The sequence below is a fragment of the Apaloderma vittatum genome, unplaced genomic scaffold (genome assembly GCF_000703405.1).
Source record: "Apaloderma vittatum isolate BGI_N311 unplaced genomic scaffold, ASM70340v1 scaffold14835, whole genome shotgun sequence".
NCBI classification, from domain to species: Eukaryota; Metazoa; Chordata; class Aves; order Trogoniformes; family Trogonidae; genus Apaloderma; species Apaloderma vittatum.
The window spans coordinates 1-24,338 of NW_009718896.1; the positions used below are offsets into that span (position 1 = coordinate 1).

At 39.8% G+C, this 24,338-nt stretch overlaps 1 protein-coding gene across 1 annotated transcript; it reads right to left on the minus strand.

Annotated features, from left to right (window-relative positions):
* Window positions 1-5,049: 5,049 nt before the first annotated feature.
* On the minus strand, window positions 5,050-23,650 carry LOC104274725 (1-phosphatidylinositol 4,5-bisphosphate phosphodiesterase beta-1-like; the record flags this gene model as incomplete). Its single annotated transcript, XM_009870435.1, has 6 exons — window positions 5,050-5,216; window positions 6,571-6,671; window positions 12,614-12,689; window positions 13,245-13,298; window positions 16,708-16,787; window positions 23,510-23,650. Coding segments are annotated over 6 exons (619 nt in total), but the record flags the coding sequence as incomplete, so codon positions are not given.
* Between the last annotated feature and the right edge of the window lie 688 nt (window positions 23,651-24,338).

The window sequence follows — 24,338 nt, forward strand, 5'->3', positions numbered from 1 at the left end:
AGCCTAGGACATTCTATGATTCCATGATTCTTCTGAACTTAGAAACTTTTAAAAAGCAATTGCATCATTAAGTCAGGAAGAATCAGCACTTTCCTGCAGAATTTGCACGAAATTTATATGGTAAATTTCACATAATTCTAGAAACCTATCACTCCCGAGAGCGTGGACATCGCAAGCAGAGACAGTGGAAACTCAGCATCCATCTCCCATCCCGAACAACTTCTATACAAGCCTTCTTAAAACTAAAAGCAAATATGGAAGTTCCCAGTCAACCCCTTGGCAATTGATTTATTAATATACGTCCTGTTACCGACATGGTCACTCGAAAGGGAATACATTTAGCCGTTACACCAGCCACCTAAAACAAAGGCTTCCCAGGTGAAAATCCTAGGCTACAAGATGCTATTTAACCAGGCCTAAGAGACCCCCAGCACGCTTTCGCTGACAGCAAGAGTGCTCAGCAGTACCAGGAACCTCCTTCTGCTTCCACCTGATAAGGAAACACGCTATATACAGCGCATTAATCTCCTTCACTGTGTGACACAAAGCATTAATCACAACAACTCGCTTCAACCACCGTAAAATATTATTCCAGATGCTTAACCTATGTAGATGTCAAGTCCACGTATCTGCTGATGTTGCAAAAGTTCAATTGCATCCCAGTAATGCAGTGATGAGCAGGAACGCAGGCGGCCTTTTTAGTCAAAACTCTGCAGCCCAAAGCCTTATTCAGTAACAACATTAACATTTGATTTTACCAGGTATCTGAAAAGTCACATTGTAAAAGCTTAAAATATTACGGACAGCTCTTTCTTACCATGTTCAACACACTGTAGCTACAGTACAAAAAAAAAAAGGGCTACAATGGTGATCAGAGAAGTGGAAAATTACGAGTTGTCAAAGGCATCTGAGTAGTGCTGTGAAAGCGAAGAGACAGTACAACCATTCTTTAGAAGCTCATTTAATTAGCTACGAGAGAAGAAGATTTAAAAGAGAATACTGTTGTATAGGGGATGTGCACAGACAATGAATACAGTTAGATGGGAAATCAGAAGAAGATATAATCATTAGACCAGTGAAGGTCTAGAATGGTCCAAACAGGGTAGTGAGAGCAAAGAATCAGGCTGCTGTACAAAGACACATAGTTTCTATTTGAGAAGTTCGGAATTAAGTTTCCAAGGAAAAATCCCTAATTCTGTTTAAAAGAACTTTTCAAGACAGACAATTTTATTTGCTAAGGAGCATGTGCATCACAGTCTCAGAAATTTCCCAGGTACCTGTGTTCATGGTTCTGGCCAGAATTACCCAGAAATTTCACTTTAACCACCTTGGGAATTGAGCTTCAATAGCGAATTAATATCATGTTCAAGGAAATGAAGAATAAGATATTTTTATATAATTATACTCTCTTCCCACACAATCCATAAGCTTAAGTACATTGCTTAAGGGTTCTATTACATCAAGGCCAGGATATTCTGCGTGTTGCAAACATGAAATCTTACTCCCACAGAATAAATACTTTTAATTCTTGTGAACTGCAAGTATTCAGTTCAATTTTGCATCTTAACATATGTGCTACTGTGCACAGGAAAAAAAAGAAAAAAGACAATACAGATTTGGTCTAACTTTGTGAAAGATAATTAGAAATCTAGGCTTTGTGGCCTTACAGAATACCTGAAAAATAACTAACTTTGTTTCAGACTTTCATGAAAGTAACTCTCTGATAGTTTTTAAACAAGGACTACACAGGCTTTAAAGTTCAAATTAAACAGATCATCTTGGCTTACTTCATAAGGATGCTGAACATGAATCCCTTTATCTCAGTGGGCCATCTGAACATTGGATAGATTGTTTAAATAACTAAACATAGAAATACTACAGAAACAAACATGACAGTGGACAGACCTTTACCATTTACGCACATGTTTGCCCCTAACCTCTCTGCAATATGATTTTATAATAATAAAACAAGATAATGAATGGAGCTGGTCAGAAAGGCAGCTTATGGAAAGAAAAGAATATACCTGTGTGCAGGCATATGCACACAAACAGACACGCTAAGCAGCTGCGAATATTCAAACTCAAGTACAATCTGATGAAAACAAATTTAACTGGCACAGAGGCTGGCAATTTATATCACTTAATCCTTGCAAATAAGCCTTTAAAGTCTCTACCACCACAAAGTACTTCAAATTACTCATTACTCAGAAGAAGCAGAAGCAGTTAATCACAACTTTTAAATTTCTTTATGGTATTTTCTTCTGTTCTGGACCCAAATCTGTGATTTACTTCAGTGGAGTAACTTCCCATCGCCAAGAAAGAACAAATACATATACCATGTTGTCAGATCTTTTGGCTTGCTTCTTGAACCAAAACTGCAAAACTGTTCCCAAAGTCTAATAATCTAGTTGCATTGCTCTGGTACAACAGTGATGAAGTCATCCTTAGGCCTTCGTTTCCCATCCTGCTGTTTATCACGGAATTCTCTTGCATCATTACCTTTGTCTCACGTGCCTTGTTACGCTACTCCTCTCTTCTTTGTGCTACTCTTCTGGTTTTTGGTGTACCCTACATGAATCCTGGGGAGTTGTTCAGTGGGGACCTCTTCCAGCTCACTTTGAAACGCATGTGGCAAATAACCTTAAGCCCATCTCTCCTCAAGGAGCAGTTGGGCCCCATTTTCTTTGAGAACTATGCTGGATGAAGGCTTCTGCTACCTTCTTACCTATTTTAGCTGCTGGTCTGGGTACCCTAAGGTTTCTACCTGCTTTTACTGACAGCACCAGGGCCATTCCAAACATCCTACTTCCATCCCTACCTCTCAACTCACTTCGGTCCCAGCAAACAAGGGCACATTAGCAATGCCACCACAAAAAATGTAGCAGCATATCTGAGCAGCGAAGGTGGGAAGTAAATGCCAGTAAGTCCATGGGTGTATAACAGTGGATCATATCTAACTGCTTTGAACATGTACAGGTCTACAGAAAATAACATATCAGCTAAGTGGCCCAAGGAAGTACAGTTTCAGCGGCAGGCAAAGTCTGCCATCTCTGCAATTCAAACTATGAACAGTCCTTCCTGACAGCAGAAAGCCTGAGTGACAATCCTTTTTACAAAACACCCTATCAAAAGGTTAAATCATTATTTTTAATATGCACTGTTACATTTTGGCAATACTTTACAGACGTGCAGCATTTGTTTGCAATTATTCTATGAGTGTAGGACTGAGAGCACACCTACACTTCATTTAACACACAATGAAATGCATTCCCAACTCGGAGCAGATGCACAGAAAATATTGTGTCCTCATGTCATTTCTCATTAGCCAATTCCTGTAATTTTAAGGCAGTAAGCTCAGGATTTGCACTGGAGCATGGTTAGCAGCATATGCCAGTTGCTGCAGCCAAACAGGGTGCTACATGAGGTGGTGCCTGCAGCACAGAAGTGGCCCCACGGTTGTGCCAGCTCTGTCCAAATTTGCAAGACCTCAGTGCACAAGTTTGAAGAGAAAAAGATAAACAAAAAAAAACCCTGCAAAAGGAATTAACTCTCTGTGACCTGCCTTTGCCTTGTTAAAGTCAGCATCTTCTGTCACAATTGATCCTGTAAAAGCGATCTAAATCATATCGAGGAAGAGAGGTAGCTAAGGAAGAGAAAGAATCTGCAGCAAATGTGTGCAACAGCATGAATCAGTGTAAGCTGCAGGTGTCCCACAAACCCTGCTTGGAGGGTGCTAGCAAAGGCCATCACAACACCCTTCTTTCTGAGGTTTGTTTCAGCTTATTCCTTATTTCTAGTCAGAAAGTGATTTTATTTTGACTTTGGCGTCCTGCTAGCACACCAGCATACCTCCGTCTAATAAATCCTTTACCTGGTTTATATGAAGTGCCAATATTTGGGTAATAAGAATGATCTTTTTGGTACCAGACTTTCCTGTGGCTGATGTGAAACAAGGTAAGCACAGAGCAATGTTCTAACATTTGCACGGATGAGAGAGGAGGTCACAAAGTTTCATCTACTCATGCTAGTGTTCTCACTGACGTCAAAAGGCAGTTTGCATAAGCGTGACAAAGCAGCAGGATTTAAGCCTCCAAAAGAAAAATCTCTGGAAACAGTAAATTTGATTGGACTAGAAAAATATGAAGCCTTAAGAGAAAAAATTACATGTGTTTTGACTTGCTGATTGTGGTATGAAGAGCCACATGTTTCCTTCAGGAAGACATCTGGGTCAGAATGCTTCCAGGGAGGGGGAGCAGGAGTGCCTTCAGCTAACCTCTAGACTTTTGGGCAGTATGTCTTTCTGTTTCCTCTGAATCTGAAATCTCTGCACCAGAAGAGTTTTTTCATATCAGATCCGTTTTGCAGGATATTCCCATGCCCCTAAAATTTCTAGGTATACACACATTAAAAGCTGGGGTAATCATTAGGATATACAGATTGGAATAAACCAGGATGTAGACACAAATTCAATGCTATTTTAAGACTTGTGGCGGTAGCAAAAATCGGCAGAGATTTGAGCAGGAGTTCTCTCGCTGGTTTTGGCAACAGGCCCAGTTAAACCCTGACAAGACTCAAGATTTTCGAAAGGGAGTTTTCTGCGATTATGGCAGAAAACACATCTTTCTTTGTGAACCACTTTATCAGAAAGCAGAGAGCTAGACTTATCACTGTTATTAAACGACGGAATTATCACCTTCCTGGTTTCTTCATCGCTGATTCTTTCTTTAAATTTTACATTTTAGATGCCGGTAGATAGTCACTGTGATAGTAAGGATTCTGCTGAAGCTCGCAGACCAGAGCAACTGTTCTAAACAATCAGTTACACACACTGAAAAGTAAATACTGAAACCAGTCTCGTTCTTCCTAAACTGATCCCAACCAAATGCATTTAACAATGCACCACACTCTCACAGGCTTGTACGATACAAAACCAGACAACTGGAAATGCAACTTGATTCTGAACCAAATTTTGCTCTAGCATGCGCTGTAGGATAGAGTCATCGTTTCAAATCATGAACCAAGTTCAGTGAGAATATAAAAACCACTGACCTTTCTTTGCTAGGTTACTGTTGGGTTCATACTTTTCAATCAGCTGTTGAACTTGTTCTTGTTTTAACGGTGGATAAAGGATTTCATTTAATCGTGGATCACGCTGCTTAAGATTTATAAATTCCATCATCTGATCAACAGTTAGGTACGGTTTGCTCTTGGCACCACTAGAAAAAATTAAAGTGACAGTAAAGCCGTTGAAATACATTTCCTTGAAATCTTGTTCAGTGTTCTGCAACTTCCCAGGGAAACTGAAAACAAGATTCAAACTATCGTACAACAAAAACATTGTCCCACGGTGTCTCTGGCCTAATTTACTTTGCCAGCATGTAACAATAAACATTTTTCATCAAACGTCTAGGAGTAAGATTTTTAAAAGCGTTCAGAGCAACGCTAAAAGCTTTTCATTCCTCTGAATTCCTGGAACTAAGCAATTTGAAACCATAAAAGAGAAAACAATGTGGAATTCAATCCTGAGCCTCCCTGAACCACTTGGTTGCCACTCCTGGCCCAACTATTTGGTTTTACTGCTGAATAACAGCAGCCTTAATTTCATTATTCTAGTAAGTACTTGTTGTTGTCCTTGTTTTGTTTTGCTGTGCTTTTTTTAAATTTATATAAATGCTAAATACTCTGCAAAGCAAGCAAAAAGCTGCCTATTTAGCAAGTAAAAAGAGCGGAGTTTGGGTACAATTTGTACTCAGATGGAGATCCAGGAAGCCTCCAAGCCAGGTGACGTGCTTAAGGTTGCCTGCAGCACTTGGGACTGGCCTACTTCTGTGAAAGAGCAACGGAAAATATGCCCCTGGGTTCCATAGGGGCAAACTAGGCCACGGCTGTGCTCCTCTGAAACCTCAGCTTTTGAGAAAATAAGCACAAAAGGAGTTGGTGAGCACATCCATGTTGCACAGATACGTTCACTAATTGCTTTGGTGGTCTTGGGATATATTTGGGAAATTGCTTTGGCTTCATATTGCTTCATGTTCTGTCTCTGTTGAAGGGGTTCTGCTGAAACCGGGAAGCACAATGACTTGTTACAAAGCGTAGAAGACGCAAATTATATATCTTGTAACTAAACATACGAAATCAGTTGTAGTCGGTTGCTAATTTAATTCCACGGTGTGAATTCATGATGCACAAATCCTAAAAGATATTGAATTTTTTAACTCCTAATTAAGCTTTCAGGGGTGATTATGCATATTTTCATGCCTGTTGCAGACTGTTATTGCTTATTACTCTTCTTTACTTTCATGAAAGCCTAAACTATTCTAATCCACACAGAAAAGCAAGCCCCAGCAGTTCTGCTCCTCTAGGAACAAATTACTTTAAAACTCCAACAATTACAAATGGACACAAGAGCTTAGGAGAGAAGGAGCCCTTGATCCAAGGTTAAATAATGGCTCTCCTTGACACTGAAATCGGTTCTTGGCAATCGCTGCATGCCGCTGTAGTCTAAATAACCTACTTTGCCCCACCCCAAAAGTCAGTGAAGGAGGGAAATAAATAAGAGTCTTCTCTTACAACTCAGAAAAGATGTGGTCGATCTCAGGCCGAGGGCAGAGGTTGTTTAAGAACACTCTGTACACGTCCGGCGTGAAGTCGTCTTGAGGGATTGAATCATTCTGTGAAACAGGAGGAAAAAAATTGTGAAAGAACAATACAAAAAGAACATATAAACGTTGTGTAAACAGATCACTCACTACTGTTCTTCTTTTGATTTCCCTCCTGCAACCTAGAGGAGGCTAGATTTTACGGAATAATAAATTCATTTGAATAACAGAGTAGCTCAAAAAGTACCTTTTAAAACAAACCATATAAATACATCATCTTAGTTTCCATAACGCAAAGCTCTTTCTTTCTCCAAGCACCTGTGAAGGAAGGAAGAACATTTCCCCATCGCACCCCTTTATCTATAGCATAGATAAGATATATCAATCCCAATGAAGCCTCTGAGCTCTCTCCCAGCGGGGCGGCTGGCCAGTGGTGCAGAGCTGTGTGCTTCAGCGAGCAGAATGGCAGCGTTACAGAGGACGAGCACGTCACTCATCTTGCCAAAGCTTTCAAAGAACCCGGGGACGAACTGGGTCACTGAGTCATTATTAATACACTTGTTCTCTGACAGCAGCAGAGATGTTTTCTTTCCCTTCCTGAAGACACACGTCCAAGACACGGCAATTCTGGGTGAGACTCAAGCAGCACAGCTCTTCCACACATCTTCATCCTAAATGCTCAGCATAATACATTTAGCAAGCAGATTTTTATTATTTTTAACAGAAATTGACAAAAATGTTGTCCCTATAGAAGAGACACCATCCTTTTTCTTTACATTTTCTAAATTTCATAACAATTTACATTTAATTCTGCTTCCAGATGAGACCTTCAACATCTCCATTATACCTGCTGGCTTTGCTTTGAAAAATTAGAATTGTTGTTTTTAATTGGAGTGAATTACTAGACTGGATAAGGGAAACAGTCCTTTGCATGAAGCTCCTGCCACTTGCACAGCCTTCAAGCTCCAGAATTTTCACAGAAGACAGCAAGGGCTGCTTTTCTAGTGGGAAGAAGTGAGGACCCCAAGGAAGGTGCAAAGCTTTTTTCAGCACAGAGCAGCAATGGTGTGCTCATTGGCATCTCCCTTTGCATCAGCGCACCAAGAAATTAAAATGGCAGAGAAGCTTGTATATTGTGCAGAGGAAACCTTATAAAGGAACAAGAAAAAAGAAAGTACAAAAAATCTGAAATGCAAATACTGAAAATTTAATTTCTGAGTTTCCTCCATTCAAACTACCTTTTATCAAAAGCTATGATATGTCTCCAGGAGTACCATGGACTCATGTGACACCTCTCCATGGCTATAAAATAACGCCCAAATGTGATGAACTGGAGGAGGAAAATTATAACTTGGACACAAAGCCATTTGCTTTTAACCACCGTTGAACCTCATTGTCTCAGAAGCAAGCTGCTGGTAGAGGAAATTGTTGCTTTTATTTATTCTGCCTGTTTAATGCCGTTGCCAAGGGAACCGGAAGCATCGATTCAAGCCTTTTGTTAGATGGAGGGAAACTTTTCCGTATTTTTCTTGCTTTAGGTTAAAACAAATAAATGAATGAATGCTACAGGCGTCACACTATCTCTCACCTAGGAAACCTACAGAGGACCAAGAGGGTTTTGTACTGTGACCATTGCTCGGTGTCTCTGTCCCCAGGCACAGACTGAACCCGACCCAGCTCACACTTGGACTGAGCTGGGCTGCTTTTCTGCTCTGCCGGGGTAACCATCTCCAGGCTCCAGCGGTCCAAGGTCACCAGCCACTACACACTTCTGCCTTCCTTTTTTTTTTTTTTTGGCAGGCTCCGTGCGTGGCTTCAGAGTGAACTGGTTCAAAACTTACCCAGCCAAAACAACCCTGTGCACTTGACCGTGGGATCAGCTCGCTGAGCCAGGTAACTGGCCAATGGCACAACTGCTAAACCCAGTGCAAGGGTGGATGGAGAGGTTTGAAACCTGAAGTTGGAGGATGGAAATAACTCCTTTTAGTGACATCTACCAGTGACACTGAACTAGATGTAAAACTGCACCCGCTACACTTTGATAAATTTGAGTTGCACTGCTTGCAGCTGAGAGTAGGTCTGCTGATACTTGTGTCTTCCTAAAGGCCAAAACTCAAAGCTTGTGAATTTTCTTGTTGAAGCTGGCACTCCACTCCCTTGTGTTACCTTTGCCTATAACCCCTGTTCAGCACTTCAGCCAGCACTTCCACTATGGGCATTTTAAACACTGGTTCTGTAATTACCACAGCACTACTGTCATCCACTGATCTATTATATTTTTCCTTTAAAGGAAATTTGAAAGTGCTCAACAGTGAACAAAATGTGGGTCTTTTGCAGTAAGGCTTTCATTTGCCTCTTGATTCTAATTAAGAAAACATGCCTCAGTTTCCCAACACGGATTTCCAAGCACAAAGAAGATAACCAATGTAAAGTCTTCAAGCATAAATACAGAATGTTTTAATAATTATTTCCTATCAGTATCGTAATCGACGGGCTGCAAAACACAAAGATCTAGATGGGAGACAAGAGCCTTGATGAAAGCATTTGCCACCTCAGGCACAGCCTCAGATAACTACATCCGGATTCCCAAAGCCTGCCTGCTGAAAGGGATTAAAATACATTGCCCCCTTCCTCAGCCAGGCTTGAGCCATCCACATTTCAGTGGAACCACCTACACACCTGTGCCCTCATCTCTTTTTCTGAAACCAATGAACAAATCACAAACTTTCTGTACCACATCACAGCATCCCTCATTTCCAGTTTTGCTGAATATTGACCTTCAGTCTGTGACTAAGATTCTCCTCTCATTTCGAGCTCTGCTGATTTATGATTTGTCTGGTAACCTGCCTGCTTTCATAACATCTGTATCCATGCTGTTATATATTTGGCAGCACAACAGCTAATTCAGATAATTTGCACAGACAGGACTCAATAGCTATTGTTTTATTTTAAGTTAACAGCCAAGCTCGCTAGTGCTTCATTGTGAACCTCTACATTAACTGGAAGGCAGAAGCCAGTCTTCACAGCCAAACAGGCAACTAAAATAAAGCTCTTCAAATTCTATTTAAGGAATCTTTAACTAAAATCACAATAAACAAAAATACCCAAGAGTAACAAATAACAAACCCCCTTCCCCAAAAGTAGCCAAGATCTAAAAAATAAATCATAGGGGAATCAGATGCCACACTCAAAAATCTATTGGCACATTTTAAAACTTTATTTAAGCTTTCATTTAAACATTCCTCTGCTTTCACATCTCCTGGATGCTGAACGCTGCTGAAAATCAGATCACACAGGGCTTGGTCCTACAAGATTCTATACATGCCAGATCATATCCAGAAACACATAAATAAATAAATCCACATTTGAAAATGTGCTTCACTTGAAGTCCATGGGACATACCACTGCAGTCACGCTTAACCGCTCAGCTGAATCAGGGCTGGAGTGCTCACTGCTGCAGGGAATGCATCCCTTACAAAGGTCCCTAAATATGAAACGGCTTATTTTCAGGATTTCTGCAGAATCTCTCTGATGGTGCTATTCTACAGCAGAATAAAGGCAATTATCCAAGCAATGAGAACTCTTCCTCCTCTTCCATGAAATACAGTGCCTACACATTGTCCCACAAGGGCTCCTGGCAAGCTCACATACAAGGGATATGCTAAAGAGCAGGGCTAGTAGATATCATGGGCTTGTCTGTGATGTATCATCACAGACAAGCCCATGCAGTGATAATACGCCCCGGCAGCACAGCTGAAGCTGCCCTATGCTCAGGTCACTACATGAGGCAGATGAGGGACTATCCCAATCTTAAAGCTATGAATCAGGAAGAGAGTGATAAATGCTGACTTGGGATTCTCTTATCCATGATTTTGCATTTAATTGTGTGTTTTAGGCTCATACATAGGCTCTGAGAGGTGCAGCAAAAGGACATTGTAGAGAAGGTGATGCTGGTCTCTCCTCGCAGGTAATTAGCGATAGAACAAGAGGGAATTTCTTCAAACTACGACACAGTAGGTTTAGACTGGACAGTAGGAAACAATTATTCACAGAAAGAGTAGTCAGACATTGGAATAGACTGCCCAGGGAGGTGGTTGAGTGACCATGCCTGGATGTGTTTAAAGGTCATTTAGATGTGGTGTTGAGGGATATGGTTTAGGGGTGAAGTTTATAGAGTAGGATTAATGGTTGGACTCGATGATCTCAAGGGTTTTTTCCAACCTGAATGATTCTATGATCATGCGAAACTCATGGCCAGTAAGCCCCATATCTTCCTAGAGCAATGGGAGGTATGGAAACTTCATGAGAAAAATCTTTAGAGGTATTTTCATGAGGCATGAATATACAAAGCTGAAAATCTTAAGCTGTTAATGTGCATGAGAGACTTTTTATGAATTCTCTGAATAATTTGGTATGATTTCACTAAGCAAGATTCCCTGATATTCATGTCTTGCTCACTGCTGGAGTCCAGTGCTCTTCCAAGGCTTTAAGAGAACACAATTTATCCTACCGTACACTTGGGCAGAAAAGCTGGAAGCCAAAGCTAAGAATTGTACTTGTTCAAATAAACAGGAACACAAAGGGAAAAAAAGGTACCAATTTTCTTCTACTCCATCACCTCTTTGAGGTTCAGTGTGTCATGCTTCTTAAGTGCTTAGGTTCCAAAATATTCTTTTTCAAAACACAGTTTTCTTTGTTGCATGAAGCGTGTTTCTCTTTTGTCCCAACCAAAGAAAGGATTTACTTTATACTATGAATAATCTTCAATATGGTATCCCAGCAACAAGTATCCAGCAAAGCATATGTAAAATTGTCTCACATTAAATAAATAGCAGAAAACGGATGCAGTTTCTTTCAAGGACTCCAGTGGTGCTTAGATAATAGTGAACAGAAGTAATAAATCAACTGATTTGAAAAGCAGCACTTCCAAGATTTTTTGCATGTTGTCTTGTTTGCTAACAATTAAATGAAAACCCATCTTCAAAATTATTTTTTCCACATTTCCAACCTTACAATCTTACTTCAGATAAGACTATTACAATCTTTTATACCTACTTTACAGACCTTCCTTGCAATTTCATGGAATTAAGCTCCCAAACCTATGAATGTGCTAAAGGGTACCTGAGGTCTGTCTGGTAAAGATTTTGCTCCATTGCTCTCCTGGAGCTGTAGGAGTTGGTCCTGTTAAACCATGGAGGAAGTAAACATTGAGCAAATATCACAGTGCACATTTTTTTACAAGAGCAAGGGATCAGGAGATGCAGGCTCTCCTCTGCCTCACCTCTTGGACCTCTGAACATAAGAATTAACCTTCAAGAAGCTTCTTGGAGGAGAATCTCCACCTAGGAAGAGAGACTAAGGACACTCTCACTGCAGTGTTACCTAGAATCACCTACTCAGGTTCATTTCTCTTGAAAAAAAACCTTCATGGGGGTGAATTACCACCCTGCAAATGCTCCAGGGCTGAGGAGAGCTCGGGGATTAGCAACATACAATGGCTGCATCCCTGCAGTATTAACAGTAGAGCATTTCAATATATACTCCATGCACCTTTTAGATAAGCTACAGTGAGTTTAAACTGTCACTTAAGCTAATAGGTTTTTTTTGTTTTGTGAGAAGGAAACTGATTATACCATCAGATACACTTTGAGCTAACACTGCTCTGAAACCATGCCTTGAAGATTGTGCAGCAGACACCAATTCTTACAGCATTCTCACAGGATTTCTCCAGGGCAGGCCACATAACCTCCTGCCCTTTCCTTTAATCCACTCACACTTCTTCCAGGCACTCCTGGTTCCTACACAACTGCAAATCAAAGGTATTGAGATTTGCAGATGGGTATCAAGAACTTCTGTGTGGGAAAGCAAGACCTGCTGCTGAGGACCTAGCCAGCAGCTAAGCCAGCACAGCATGATCACCCTGGAACAAACTGTCCTTAACTCAGTATTGAAAGTAAACACTGCTGAATGCAGGCAACACTTTGTAAGGGCCAGGAATATATTCAGATGCTTACCCTGGAAGATGGAAGATTACAAGCTTCTAACGCGGTCTCTACCCGTTTTCTGTCAGCGGAGAACAAGCGGTATATGCTGCAAAATGAAGACAAACCACAGGGAATTGGCTTGAAGACATGTCTTGATGGTCCATGTGGTTTAAAGACTTAATACCCCTTCCCAGTCTACCAAGTCTTTAGCTATTTATATCCATTTGCTGGCTGCTTAGTAACATAAGCAAGTTTAATGTGCCCATAATTAGTTTAACTCTATCCTAAACAAGTCCCTGTTGGACAGTTACTTGAGAAAGCCACCACTGCTCCCTTCATGTTCCCCAGCAACATGAAATTTGACTATATTGATCAACACAACATGTCTCTGAGGTAAAAAAAAATAGAAGGTTTTATTATTTTACACGAGTGGAATGAACAAAGGCAGAGAAGCTAAATGTCTTGCTCTAGATCCCAAGGGTGGTCTGTGCTCAGAAGGTATTTGAACAGAGACATCCTGAGTATACCACTTTTTCCTGCAATATGTGCTATAAACAGATGATAAAATTATCATTCTAGACACAGGGGTCACATGTTCATCTCCAAAATACATTCACACTCAAAAGTCAGAAGAGACTATATGGTAAGAAAGAGAACTTACTTCTTCAGGGGAATGCGCCCTTCTGGAGTCACCTGCAGCTTAAGTTTTGTGTAACTGTGGAGAAAAAAGAATCCTGGTTTATTTTCACAGCATTTTCAACTACCTCTCCACCTGCTTTATAGCTCAGTGCTTGGATCACATGGCAAGTTCCACTCAGCTATTTTGCCCAATATGAAAACCTGCTGTGATATCATTAATAAGTATCTTCTACTTCAACAGTGAAGCACCTGTAGTGTCAAATCCTGTCTTGCAACAGGGCACTGCAAATACAATTAACATGCAAATTTACCTTCCCCCCAAGTTCCTTCCCACCCAGGCTGCCTGCCAGTCTACCAGCAGACTGCACTGTGGCACACAGGACACTCAGTTTGACTGGAAAGGTGGCTGTCCTCCTCTTCCAGAGGCTGAAATTGTCCCTGGATGCTGCACACCAACATGTCTGCTTCTCTAAGCCCTCCCCATAACACTTCTGTGAAGGTTTCTCTGGCCCTAAATGCTTTCACTTCTCAGCTGGAAGGAAGTTGAATCACTGGCAAGTAATTCTCCGTACCAGCGAGAGCGTCACTATTTTTAGTTGCCCTGGACAAGCCCAAGACATTTCTAGTATGAAACAATATAAAAATTATGTGCTCAAACCATCTACAAGAAGGCAATTACCCAGCTTTTGAACCAAGTATTTAGAACATCTCAGGGTCTGTGACTTCTCTCACAGACTCACAAAGGCAGAAGGAAAAGGACGTATCTGTCTTTGTTCAAACCTTTCAACACACTGATTCGGCTCACAAAGGCAGAAGGAAAAGGACGTATCTTTCTTTGTTCAAACCTTTCAACACACTGATTCAAAGCCTACTGGAACTCGAGTCACCCAGTAGCTTTAATGAGAAGCAGTTGGGCCTACAGCTGCTATCTGACGATCTTCCCAGTATGTGAGGACTACTGGTTACCACCATACTGTCCACCAGCAGCAGCATGTGAAGAGCACAACTTTGAATGCTTCATCTCCTCTACTTGAACATAATTAAAACTATAAATAGGTTTTGCAGTACTATGATCTGGTGAAAAATGTAGCAACACTTAAGTATTTAAGAGGATTTTTTTTTGGCTATTGTTTGTTAAAAAATCCTTTTTCAGTTGACCCACTAGCCTACCAAAAGAAAAAGAAACTGCATGGTTCTAATAAACTTTCATTTTCTTCCCAACCAAAAATGCCATTAGTAACCGCTTCAAAACCAAAGTACATGCTAAAATCCCTAACTAGGATAGGAACATTTCCACAAATCCCTGTCTCCTCATATGCATCTTCTGAAACTAAAATCTCTTGTGCTACTGTGTCAAACTCCCAGCACTGAGCCAGATTAAAAAGAAAGAAAAAAATCAGAGCAGTTAGTAAAAAAGGTTTGTTTTGTCTTCCATTTTTTGAAACTTTTGAGTACATTCTGATTACATTTAATGTTTTCCTCTACAGCCAAGAAGAAAGCTAGAAATTAAAAAAAAAAAATGGTGGAAAATTGAAAAATAAATAATGTGAACTTCAGTTATAGCAAAGTACAAATATGTATTTTATACTCCATTTTACAAATGGCAGTTTTTACTAACCAAGTTAACCCTATCTGCTCCTCTGACCAAACCACAGGAAAGCTACTCAAGCTGTTTGTTACTGCACTTCTAGCACTGCAAGGGATTGAATGCCACAAAGAAAAAAAAAAAAGTAATTCTGTTCTAATATAATTTGCTTTCCTATTTCAACAAAACAGTTCTGATAGGACTCCAACTGGCTCTTTGCTTAATACAGTAATTAGAATGAGGAAATATTTTTAATCTTCAAAGTCAAAGATTTCCTAAGTTACTCTGATTTGGCATCTGTGCAGAAGACCCTGGAAATCTCACAGTTCCCAAGTGATTTTTTTTAATTAGTGGAAAAAGAAAAAACAGAGGAATGTCATGTTTGCCAGCTACTGAATCTATGCAATGTATCCAGTGATTTCATCTTTAATTAATATTGCTTGAAAAACCACTGAAAAATGGCTCCGAAAACGACTGGCTCTATGATGACACGTTCCTCCTTTGATATGGAAACACCCATTAGGTACAGTCACAATCCTCCCATTATAGATCTGTCAAAGCCCACTGGCCACCCGGGGATCTGAGTGGTACGGGGCATGGAAATAGTAACATCAGATCACTCCCGTAACTCATCTACAGCCTACGGAGCTGACGGAAGTCACCTCTGCTCTTGCCCTCACACCTGGGTCTGCTCAGCTTAACACAGGGCTCTTCTCCAATGTCAATAAGCAAAGCCAAAACGAAATGTTAAATGTTTCCATCCATCTGGGATTTTGTTTGCCTGTCCTGACACAGCATTCTCAGACACAAAGCTGTAGTTCCTGCAATGTCCAACCTCCAAAGCTTCTTCAAGAATTTCTGTTTATTTCAGTTGCACCACAATGAAAGCTATGAGAAGGAAACACGTCCCACCCCCCGGCTCCTTCCCAGAATAGCCACCTACAAATATGTACCTGGGATCAAACAGTTGGGAACCTTCTCACTAAACATGGATACATCTAAAGAAATCAAGCATGCATAGTTTTAGAAAGTCCAGAAAAAGGAGAGGTTAATTTGCTTCTTAGAGACAAGTACTAGGAACCTAAGCTCCAGCTTAGTATTTAGATAGACTTAGCCTTTGTCTGCAAGCAGAAAAGATGGGTGTGGGAGACACAAACCAGCATTTAACAAGCCAACTCTTAGGCTTGGGAGGGTGTATCTCCTCTTTTAGAAGCCCAAAAGGCCAAAAATACCACAGTTAATCACCATCACTGGTAGGCTTTCCCATGCAGTTCTCAATGCTATCACTTCTGAAAAAATCCCTCAACATTTATCTAGTTGAAAATCACTAATCTCAGGTTTAGTTGTTTCAGAGGTGTGTTTTTACAATCTAAACATTCTCATAAACAGCTTTTCTGCTTCATTGAAAGCAACTGAGAACCTGCACACTGTGTAAAGCAATCAAGATGAGTAGATTTACAGCTTCCTTTCAAATCACGTGAAAGCCAGGGATGAGACTGAGGGAAATGAACTTCTTGCATTTCTCCTTTTTGGCCCAGTAACAGAAAAAAAGGGAAAATAAATCAGAAGCAAGTCAGTCCAAAATATTCCTTAATTTTAAATGGAGAGCTTCAGACTACAGCTGGAGCTAGTACTTTGCTACATGAGGGGAAGATGGCATTTAATTCTGTTTTTTTTTGCTATGACTTAGTAGTTTGCAAGAACCTCAAACAAGATTTGTTGTTTAAATGACGTTTAGATAACAGGCTTTTTAAAATCATGAGAAAGGACAGCCTGTGTTTACAAAACTGACAACTCATCAAAGCAGAAACAATAGATGACAATGTGACTAACAAGGAAAGAGGAAAATGACGCAGAGTAAAGTGCAACACCCACAGCATTAAATACAACGGCCACTTACGCTTTTTCCAGAAACGCGTCCCTTGACATGTTCTGTGCCAACAAATTTGTTGCCAAACTGAACACTTCATCTGACCATTCCTATAGAGAGAAAATTTGATTAAACAAGGCTTAGTCTAGATGTTTACTTACACAATGCAAAATATTTTGGAAAATTATGTCATTAGGAAAAAGTGCCTAATTAAAGTCTGAACTTGATTTTACCAATTATAGCTTCATTCCTCATCTGTGAGACCTGATTTTCTCACAGTGAAAAAAAAATGAAGGCTGTTACAAATATTGTTAAAAGATATCTTATTATACTGAATTGAAAAAACCAAAATCATATGGATATCTGATGCAAAATACATCCAAGTTCTTGGAAGATGTGCAATAAATGCCCCAGAAAAATACATTTTCTTGCACAATGGATACTGCTCTGCTCAACACCCCAAGGATCAAAACCAAAGCCTCTATATCAACTTACTTATAAAACAAAGCTGAAATGGGCTTAAATCCCTTTGCAGACAGAAAGAAACAGCAGGGTGGGTTACAGACCACACCACAGCAAGCTTCTGGCTTCAGTGTCCCCTCATGTAAGTGCTCGTTGTGAAGAGTCTCCACATCACACTTTCTACAGACCATGAAGTAATTTGGACAACAAATAGACCTTTTAAGTACTGACTCTAAGACCTTACCAGCCAACTTAAGAAATATGCTTAAAAAAACCCAAATCAGCAGAAATATATAGGAATACATTTAAGTTATTCTGATAAACAGGGAAGAAGATGCAACTCCAAATAGAAAAGCTCCTCTTCCCCCTTCAGTTCATCTTTATGCTGTGGTCCTAGAGTTCACTAATTATTTTTCACTGTTGCTACTCTGACGTAGGGAAGAAATGCCTTCCAGCTGCTCATGGGAAATCTCCCATCTCCACTTGCAGGCACGGCTCTTCCCATGGTTTTTCCTCAATTTTTTCTCTTTCTTTTCCTGACTTATTTTTCCTCATTTCTATGTATGTTGCTGAAGTCCTTCCTATAGGTCTCTGACCTTTCCCAGGTTCCAAGTAAGGCTGATCCACGATTGTAACCCAAAGTTTAGAATCTCACTGCTTGTCCTGTTGCTCTCCTCCCCTACAGGTCTGTACTGCAGTTTTTCATTGGCAACTTGGTGTATTTTCCTTGCTAATTTGGTGTTTATTTACAATTCTTTTAGATCACAATTGCCTTTTAAACTGGTTTTGTTTCCCTGATTGAAAGGGATGAAAATAAACAATGCCTTTGCAAACAACGTTGCTGGTTGGCTGGGTTTGGTTGTTTTGTTGTGGCTTTTTTTCACTTGATGAAGTTTTTCTGAGTTTTCTCTGAAACTAAAACTGAGTTTCCCTTCATATCAGTCCAGATCCAAAATTCTCATTGCTACACACCCTCTCAGATGCATACATTTTGGGAGGTCCTTCTTTTTCTTGAGGAAAGATATTAAAAAAGGGAGATTTCATTCCGACAAAAATTGATGATCTACAGTATCAAAGCCTTCCAAGCAAACAAATGGTACTACATTACTTTGCAGTTCATGAGCTTGTTTTACCTAAAACGTGCCATGTTTTCCCATGACTAGGTAATGGATATGAGAGAGGTTCAGAAGTCAGATTTAATTTTTTTTAATGTGCTTATTTTTTTTCCTCCAAAGTTATGTGACTTTTTTCCTGAAACCAGCCTTGTACAGTCAATCTCAACGGGGAAGAGACAAGGCTACCTATATGCCTGCTGTTACACAGGCCTTTGATATCACAGAATTATAGAGTGTTTTGGTTGAAAGGGACCTTTACAGGTCATCCAGCCCAACTCCCCTGCAGTAAGCAGGGATATCTTTAACTAAAACATCCTTCAGCTATCAGATCCTGAAGTCCACCCCATTTAGGACCTCACTCCTAAGCAGCTGACACAGTGCATGGCCCCGTGACTGGTAATTCTGGCAGAGAAACCTTCCTCCCTCTGACATAGACTTGTTCTTGAGGTAAACCACTGTTGCTGAGATGATCCTTCCCTCCACCTCTCATGACCACTTTGGTTTTCCTTCTTTAATTGTTTTTTTCATTCTTAAGTCTAATTTGAAAAAAAAACAACAGGGGTGTGAGAAAGAAGAAAAGGGGTCAGGTTCATTAGCAGCACAACTGCTTTGCTGTGACTCTTGGAACAAAAAGTGTGTTAAGCGCAGCATCTCTTTTCCTTCTTGGTAACTCATTTTTCCAGGCTCAAAATAGGCTCATCTTGTAAACACTGCTTTGTTCAGGCACCAATAATAGCAGTTAAAACTCCTCCCTGTGACACTGACGCAAAGATTAATGGCAACAACAACAAAAAAATTATTTAGAAATTGAAAATGCGTTGGCTTTTAATACATCTTGATAGAATTTGTTTTGATCTCACTGGTTTTGCTGGGCTTAAAACAAGTATTCTGCAGAGAACAGAAGTAGGGCTTTTCAGCAGTATCCCACACCCCAGCTCTTCCTTCTCTTTGAGTGCTTGCAGACCAGAATGTAAGGGAACTCAGTTATTATGTGCCTGTCACAAGCGTTATTTATATAAACAGTCTTGCCATGTTCCTTCGCTAGCATTTCCTGGCTCTTAAAAGCGATCACATTGTTCTTGTGAAATATTCTACCTGTGGTCTGAGCCATTTCTCATGATGGGGATGCCAAGTCACCAAGTCACAAGCAAAACTTGCTCATCGTCTCTTGCATTCCAGCCACCACAGAGCCACAGCCAAAAAAACAAAATCAGAAAACATGCCAAGGATCGCATCATCTTTCCGGTCACCAGTCTGAACTATCAGCAGACCTTGAGGACAGACTCGAAGAAATAAAGGAGATGCTTCAGATGGACTTTGTTGGGCAAAGCTGTAAGACAAGAAGCATCTCGCTGCCTTAGCTACCAAATGGCTCTGCTTCCTTGGTTTTGTTGCATGGCACAAAGTAATACAGTGCACCCATGCTCTAACTCTGTCCACGATGCACTCTGGAGCCATCTTTACGAGCAGCAGTGATTTCCGAAGGTAGCACTTGGTCAGAGCACTCCACGGGGTAGAAAGCTATTATGTGTAAAAAGAAAATAGCCTACTGTGGAAAGGTTACAACCACCTCCGAATCACCACAATAGCTGCAGACTCCTGTACAGATGCAACACAAAAGGAAAATATAAATCTGGGTATTTTGAAACAGGATTGTACTGGTGACAATAAAGTGTTTGCAGACTGGAAGCCTCTGCTTCTGTTTGGTAGTGGAAGAACCCAGCCTTCTGACAATGGCAACTCCAAGCAAGTCACATCCATCATGGTAAGAGCTCCCTAAACTCAATCTCCTCTTGGCTACGTCCTGTTACACTAATTCGTATTTGTACCATTCCTGTGAACTTTAGTAACAAATTATTTAGCTGTTCTGTGCCTTGGCAGGTAGCATATAAGCAGCAGTTCATTTGGAAATCTGTTGCTCAATGAAGTAATTTCTCTCCTCTATTACATGCACCAGGATACATACCATAAGACATTTATCCTCAACACAAGAGATGAGACTTCTTTCATAAGAAAAGACAGCACACATTCTTGAAAACAATTGCTTCAAATCAGAACTGGCCATGTGTGAAGGCAATGTTTCTCGCACATTTGGTTTTGGTGAGAGGTTAACAAAGCGAGCTGATGAAATGCTACACTTTCGGGATCCTTATGAATTTTACTTTTACAAATATATCAAATGAAAGTGAATTTATACAGTTTGTTTTACCATTTTATTACACTGATGAAGCTCTTAAATATGCCTAAGAAGCTGGAAATATACACTGGAAAGCATAGTACAGCACAATTTGTGAATCGTGTTTGACAACATCACTTCACTTATGGAGAAATTCATCAGCTTGGAGTGATGGTTCCAATCCAGAGCTCATAAAACTGGGCTCTGGATACGGGTCTATATGGCCAGCACGAACTAGTGTGGTGAGAACACAGCTGGCATGAGAGGCACAAGAGAGAGCAAAAGGAAAGAGATGGGAAAGACTGGATGCTTACTTTTGAAGTTACTTGATTTGGGAAGAGAATGAAACAGGTTGGGCTTCTTCATGTTGGGAACACAGACAGAGGAAAAGAGCATTGACTCAGAATAGAGTTCGAGAATAAACTACTTTCTTTATACTGGCTTTTGTGATGCCATGTGTGTGGATGCTCACAAACCCTACCCCAAGACAGGCACAGGCACACCTGTCTAAAAATACGCAAGAACTTTATCATTGCTACTTCTCTTCATCATCAAGACACACATAGCAATCTACCTTTTAGACCACTACCTAATGAATTTCAGGCAGCACCCTTTGAACAAATCAGCTTCCCAGTGCTCTTCAGCTCATACTATTATATTTTAAATGTCAGTTACTTTCTCCTGGAGGAATGCACATAAAACTACATCATGACTACTTCTCCATTTCTAGCTCTTTATTGAACTCACTTGGAGCAAGTTGAATAGCCCAAGGCTCATATTCTCATATTTCTCAGAACTTGGCCACTGGATGTGATGAACAGTTTGTAGCAGAACAGGAAGTCTTCTGTAAAGGTAGAAAACCTGATAATTGAATAATTTTAACTGTCTCACTAAAACTTTTACAGTTTACTTTGCCTTTCTCCTCTGAGGGAAGACTGATGGAAACTTGCCATAGAACTTGAAAAATAAGCTACCACAAATGAAGGGTTAATCTAAAGCACTGAAAATGGAAAGTTGGCGTGACTTTTTACTGGTACTTCCTTTCCCTGGAACACAAGTAAGAAGAAGGGTCAAAATTTGCACGTGTGATGTTGAAAACGTCCTCTATTTACAAACCTTCTGGAAACTCCCTGATACTTTTATTTTAAGTAAGTCCTCTGAGCCACTGATGGCTCTAGTAGATGATAAAGACCAGATTCTGTGGTCTGGCTCAGAGCTGGAAAACTTGTTAAAGAAGGAAGATTTTTTTAGATGCACTTGACAGTGATCAAACTCTGCTCTCATTGAAACAATCAGGATTATTTAGCACAATTTCAGGGAAAGCACAGCTGATCGGCTATGCTTTAAAAATTCCATCCCCAGGCGATAGTGCCCGATTGACAAAACATGAATTTTTTTGGTCTAACACATTTACAAATAACAAGGAAGACTTACAAATAACAAGGAAGATGCTTAGTTACTCAGATCCTAGAAGTTAACTCAGGATTTAGAGCAGTCAACCTTTACTAAAACATGATTTTCTCTACAGTATTTTTAAGGTTCAATTACCAAACAGAAAATGGTTCTAAAATATCAACTTCTACATTGTTTTAGCAAATAGATTATGGTTCACCGATTGCTGGCTAGACAGGAAAACGAAAGAGAAGATACACTTCTGATTTGGGTGACTTTTTCTTCTTCCTTGGTAAAGGCTAGTAATTTTTGCTAGTAAAGCTCCAGCACACTTTTCAATTTTTCCATAACATGCTTAGTTTTTTTCTCTCCCTGAGGAGCTGTTTCAATCACTTTCACCTTTGCAGTGTTAAGGCTTCTTAGTCAGCCCTGTACAGTATAGCTTTGGGTTTTCAAGTCTTGAGGACAGCACTTCCCACTCAGCAGTCCATGGACCATCACAAACTCATTTTGTTTCTATTCCTTCATATCCAATAAACAGTGGAAACTGTGTTTATGCCAAGCTGACCAATTGCCTAATGAAGATTAGGCAAGACAGAAATCTGGCAAGCAAAAATATATCCTCCTAGCTTAAGGCTTTCATCCTGCGACCTTTTTTCACTTGGTCTGACCATCCTTGTTGCCTGTGAAGTGACAAAATAACTCCACGCTGTTGTTAAAAAAAATAGAGAAAATATCTTTTTAGTGCAATCTAGTGGACTCGAGGATGTAAACCATATGCAAGTGTGTTCTATGTGTGGTTATCTGGAGGCTGTCATCAACACACTACAGGAATGGAAGTGGAAAGAGGAGTAGCTTCTAAATGTCGCTTTGGAACAGATAAAGCAAAGAGCTCCCACTGCATTAAACACAACTGAGCCACACAGAAATATAAAGAAGGTAAAAAACCACCCCAGACATGGAGTGGTATCAATCGTAACTTGCTTGGCACACACAACTGTGTTTTATGTGGTGTGTTGGACGGAAATGAAGGGACTGTATACCAGCATGGGAAAAATACTTTGCTAAACTAATGATGTTGACTACATAATTCTTATCAAGGGCTATCATTTGGGTAAATGCGATACTTAAAACTGACCTTTGAACGTGAACAGAAACGTTCACGTGTGTAAGTTAAACAAGGTGTCAGATTGCTGACATACTTGAATATACAAGGTAGAGCTGTACATTCCTACTACTCTAATAGAGGCCAACCTTAAAATGTCAACCGTTTGCAAACTTTGTTGTCACAGATGATCCATAGTTTGCACACGCTTAGAACATGTATAAAAAAGGTGATAGCTACTGAAAGACATTGATATGTGTTTGGAGAGTCGAGTCACTATATACATCTTACAGTTGAGTAAAAATTTGCATGTATCATTATTTTCACAATGCTTATTTCAGCTTTATAAGCGATGTCTGAAGATGAGGACACGTGCCAAGGGCATAAACATTGCTGCATAAACTCCCTAGAAAAAAAAAAAGAAAAAGATTGCCCATTTCTTCTTGGGTACTGAGAGGCATAGCTCTCTAACAGAATTGAGATTCATTTCATAGCGATCTCCCTTTTTATCTCATTTATCCGTATCTCAAAACAATACTTTAAAAACATTAATTTCATATGACACAAATGAACGTATATTACCTTTGCTATATCTTCTTGGAATGCCACCAAGTTCAAGTATGATATATTGACCAAGTCTGGACCATAGACAACAGTTATCATTCGATTTTCCAATCGACCTCCTGCATTCCCAGCATCCAACAGCTCACGTAGTTTTGGATCCTGCAGATGAACACATTATAAAATAGTTAAAAATCTTTCACAAATACTTATACTAAAAGAAGTGACTATTTTCTCAAATATTTACATTTTAAAAACTTGTGTTATTTTGAACATTTTAAACATAATGGCACTAGGTTCTGATGCAGTTAATTATTCATAAAATATTTAAATTTATTAACCCAGAATAAAAAGAAAATCACTACTGCAAATCCTTCAAAACATTTGAGCTCTACATTAACACAGTACAGACTAAAAGCTCTTCAGTTGATGGCTGTGCATTCCTGTTCTCATTTTTTTGGCCTCAGAAGTTAAGCATAAGTAAACTGTTTTGCTAGTCAAAAATCTAGAATCTGTCCAAAGGCTACTGGCCTACAATAGAGAGATCCTCTATGATTTTAATGGATTTTAGATAAAGCTCACATTGAGAACTTAGTTTTTCCTGAGGAATTAATAAGACTATCTGGAATTAACCTTCTTAAACACTATGAAATGAATAATGGAATTTTGGTGATGCCCTCCCTCTTTCTTTTTCATGTTCAAAAGGTCATGTATTATGTAAACTGTAAGACATATTCCATTTATATTTAGTTTTTCGTCTCTTTCCAGGTTTATATCCAATCTAGAAATATGGAATCCATCAGGTTGGAAAAGATCTTTAAGACCATAGAATCATAGAATGGCCTAGGCT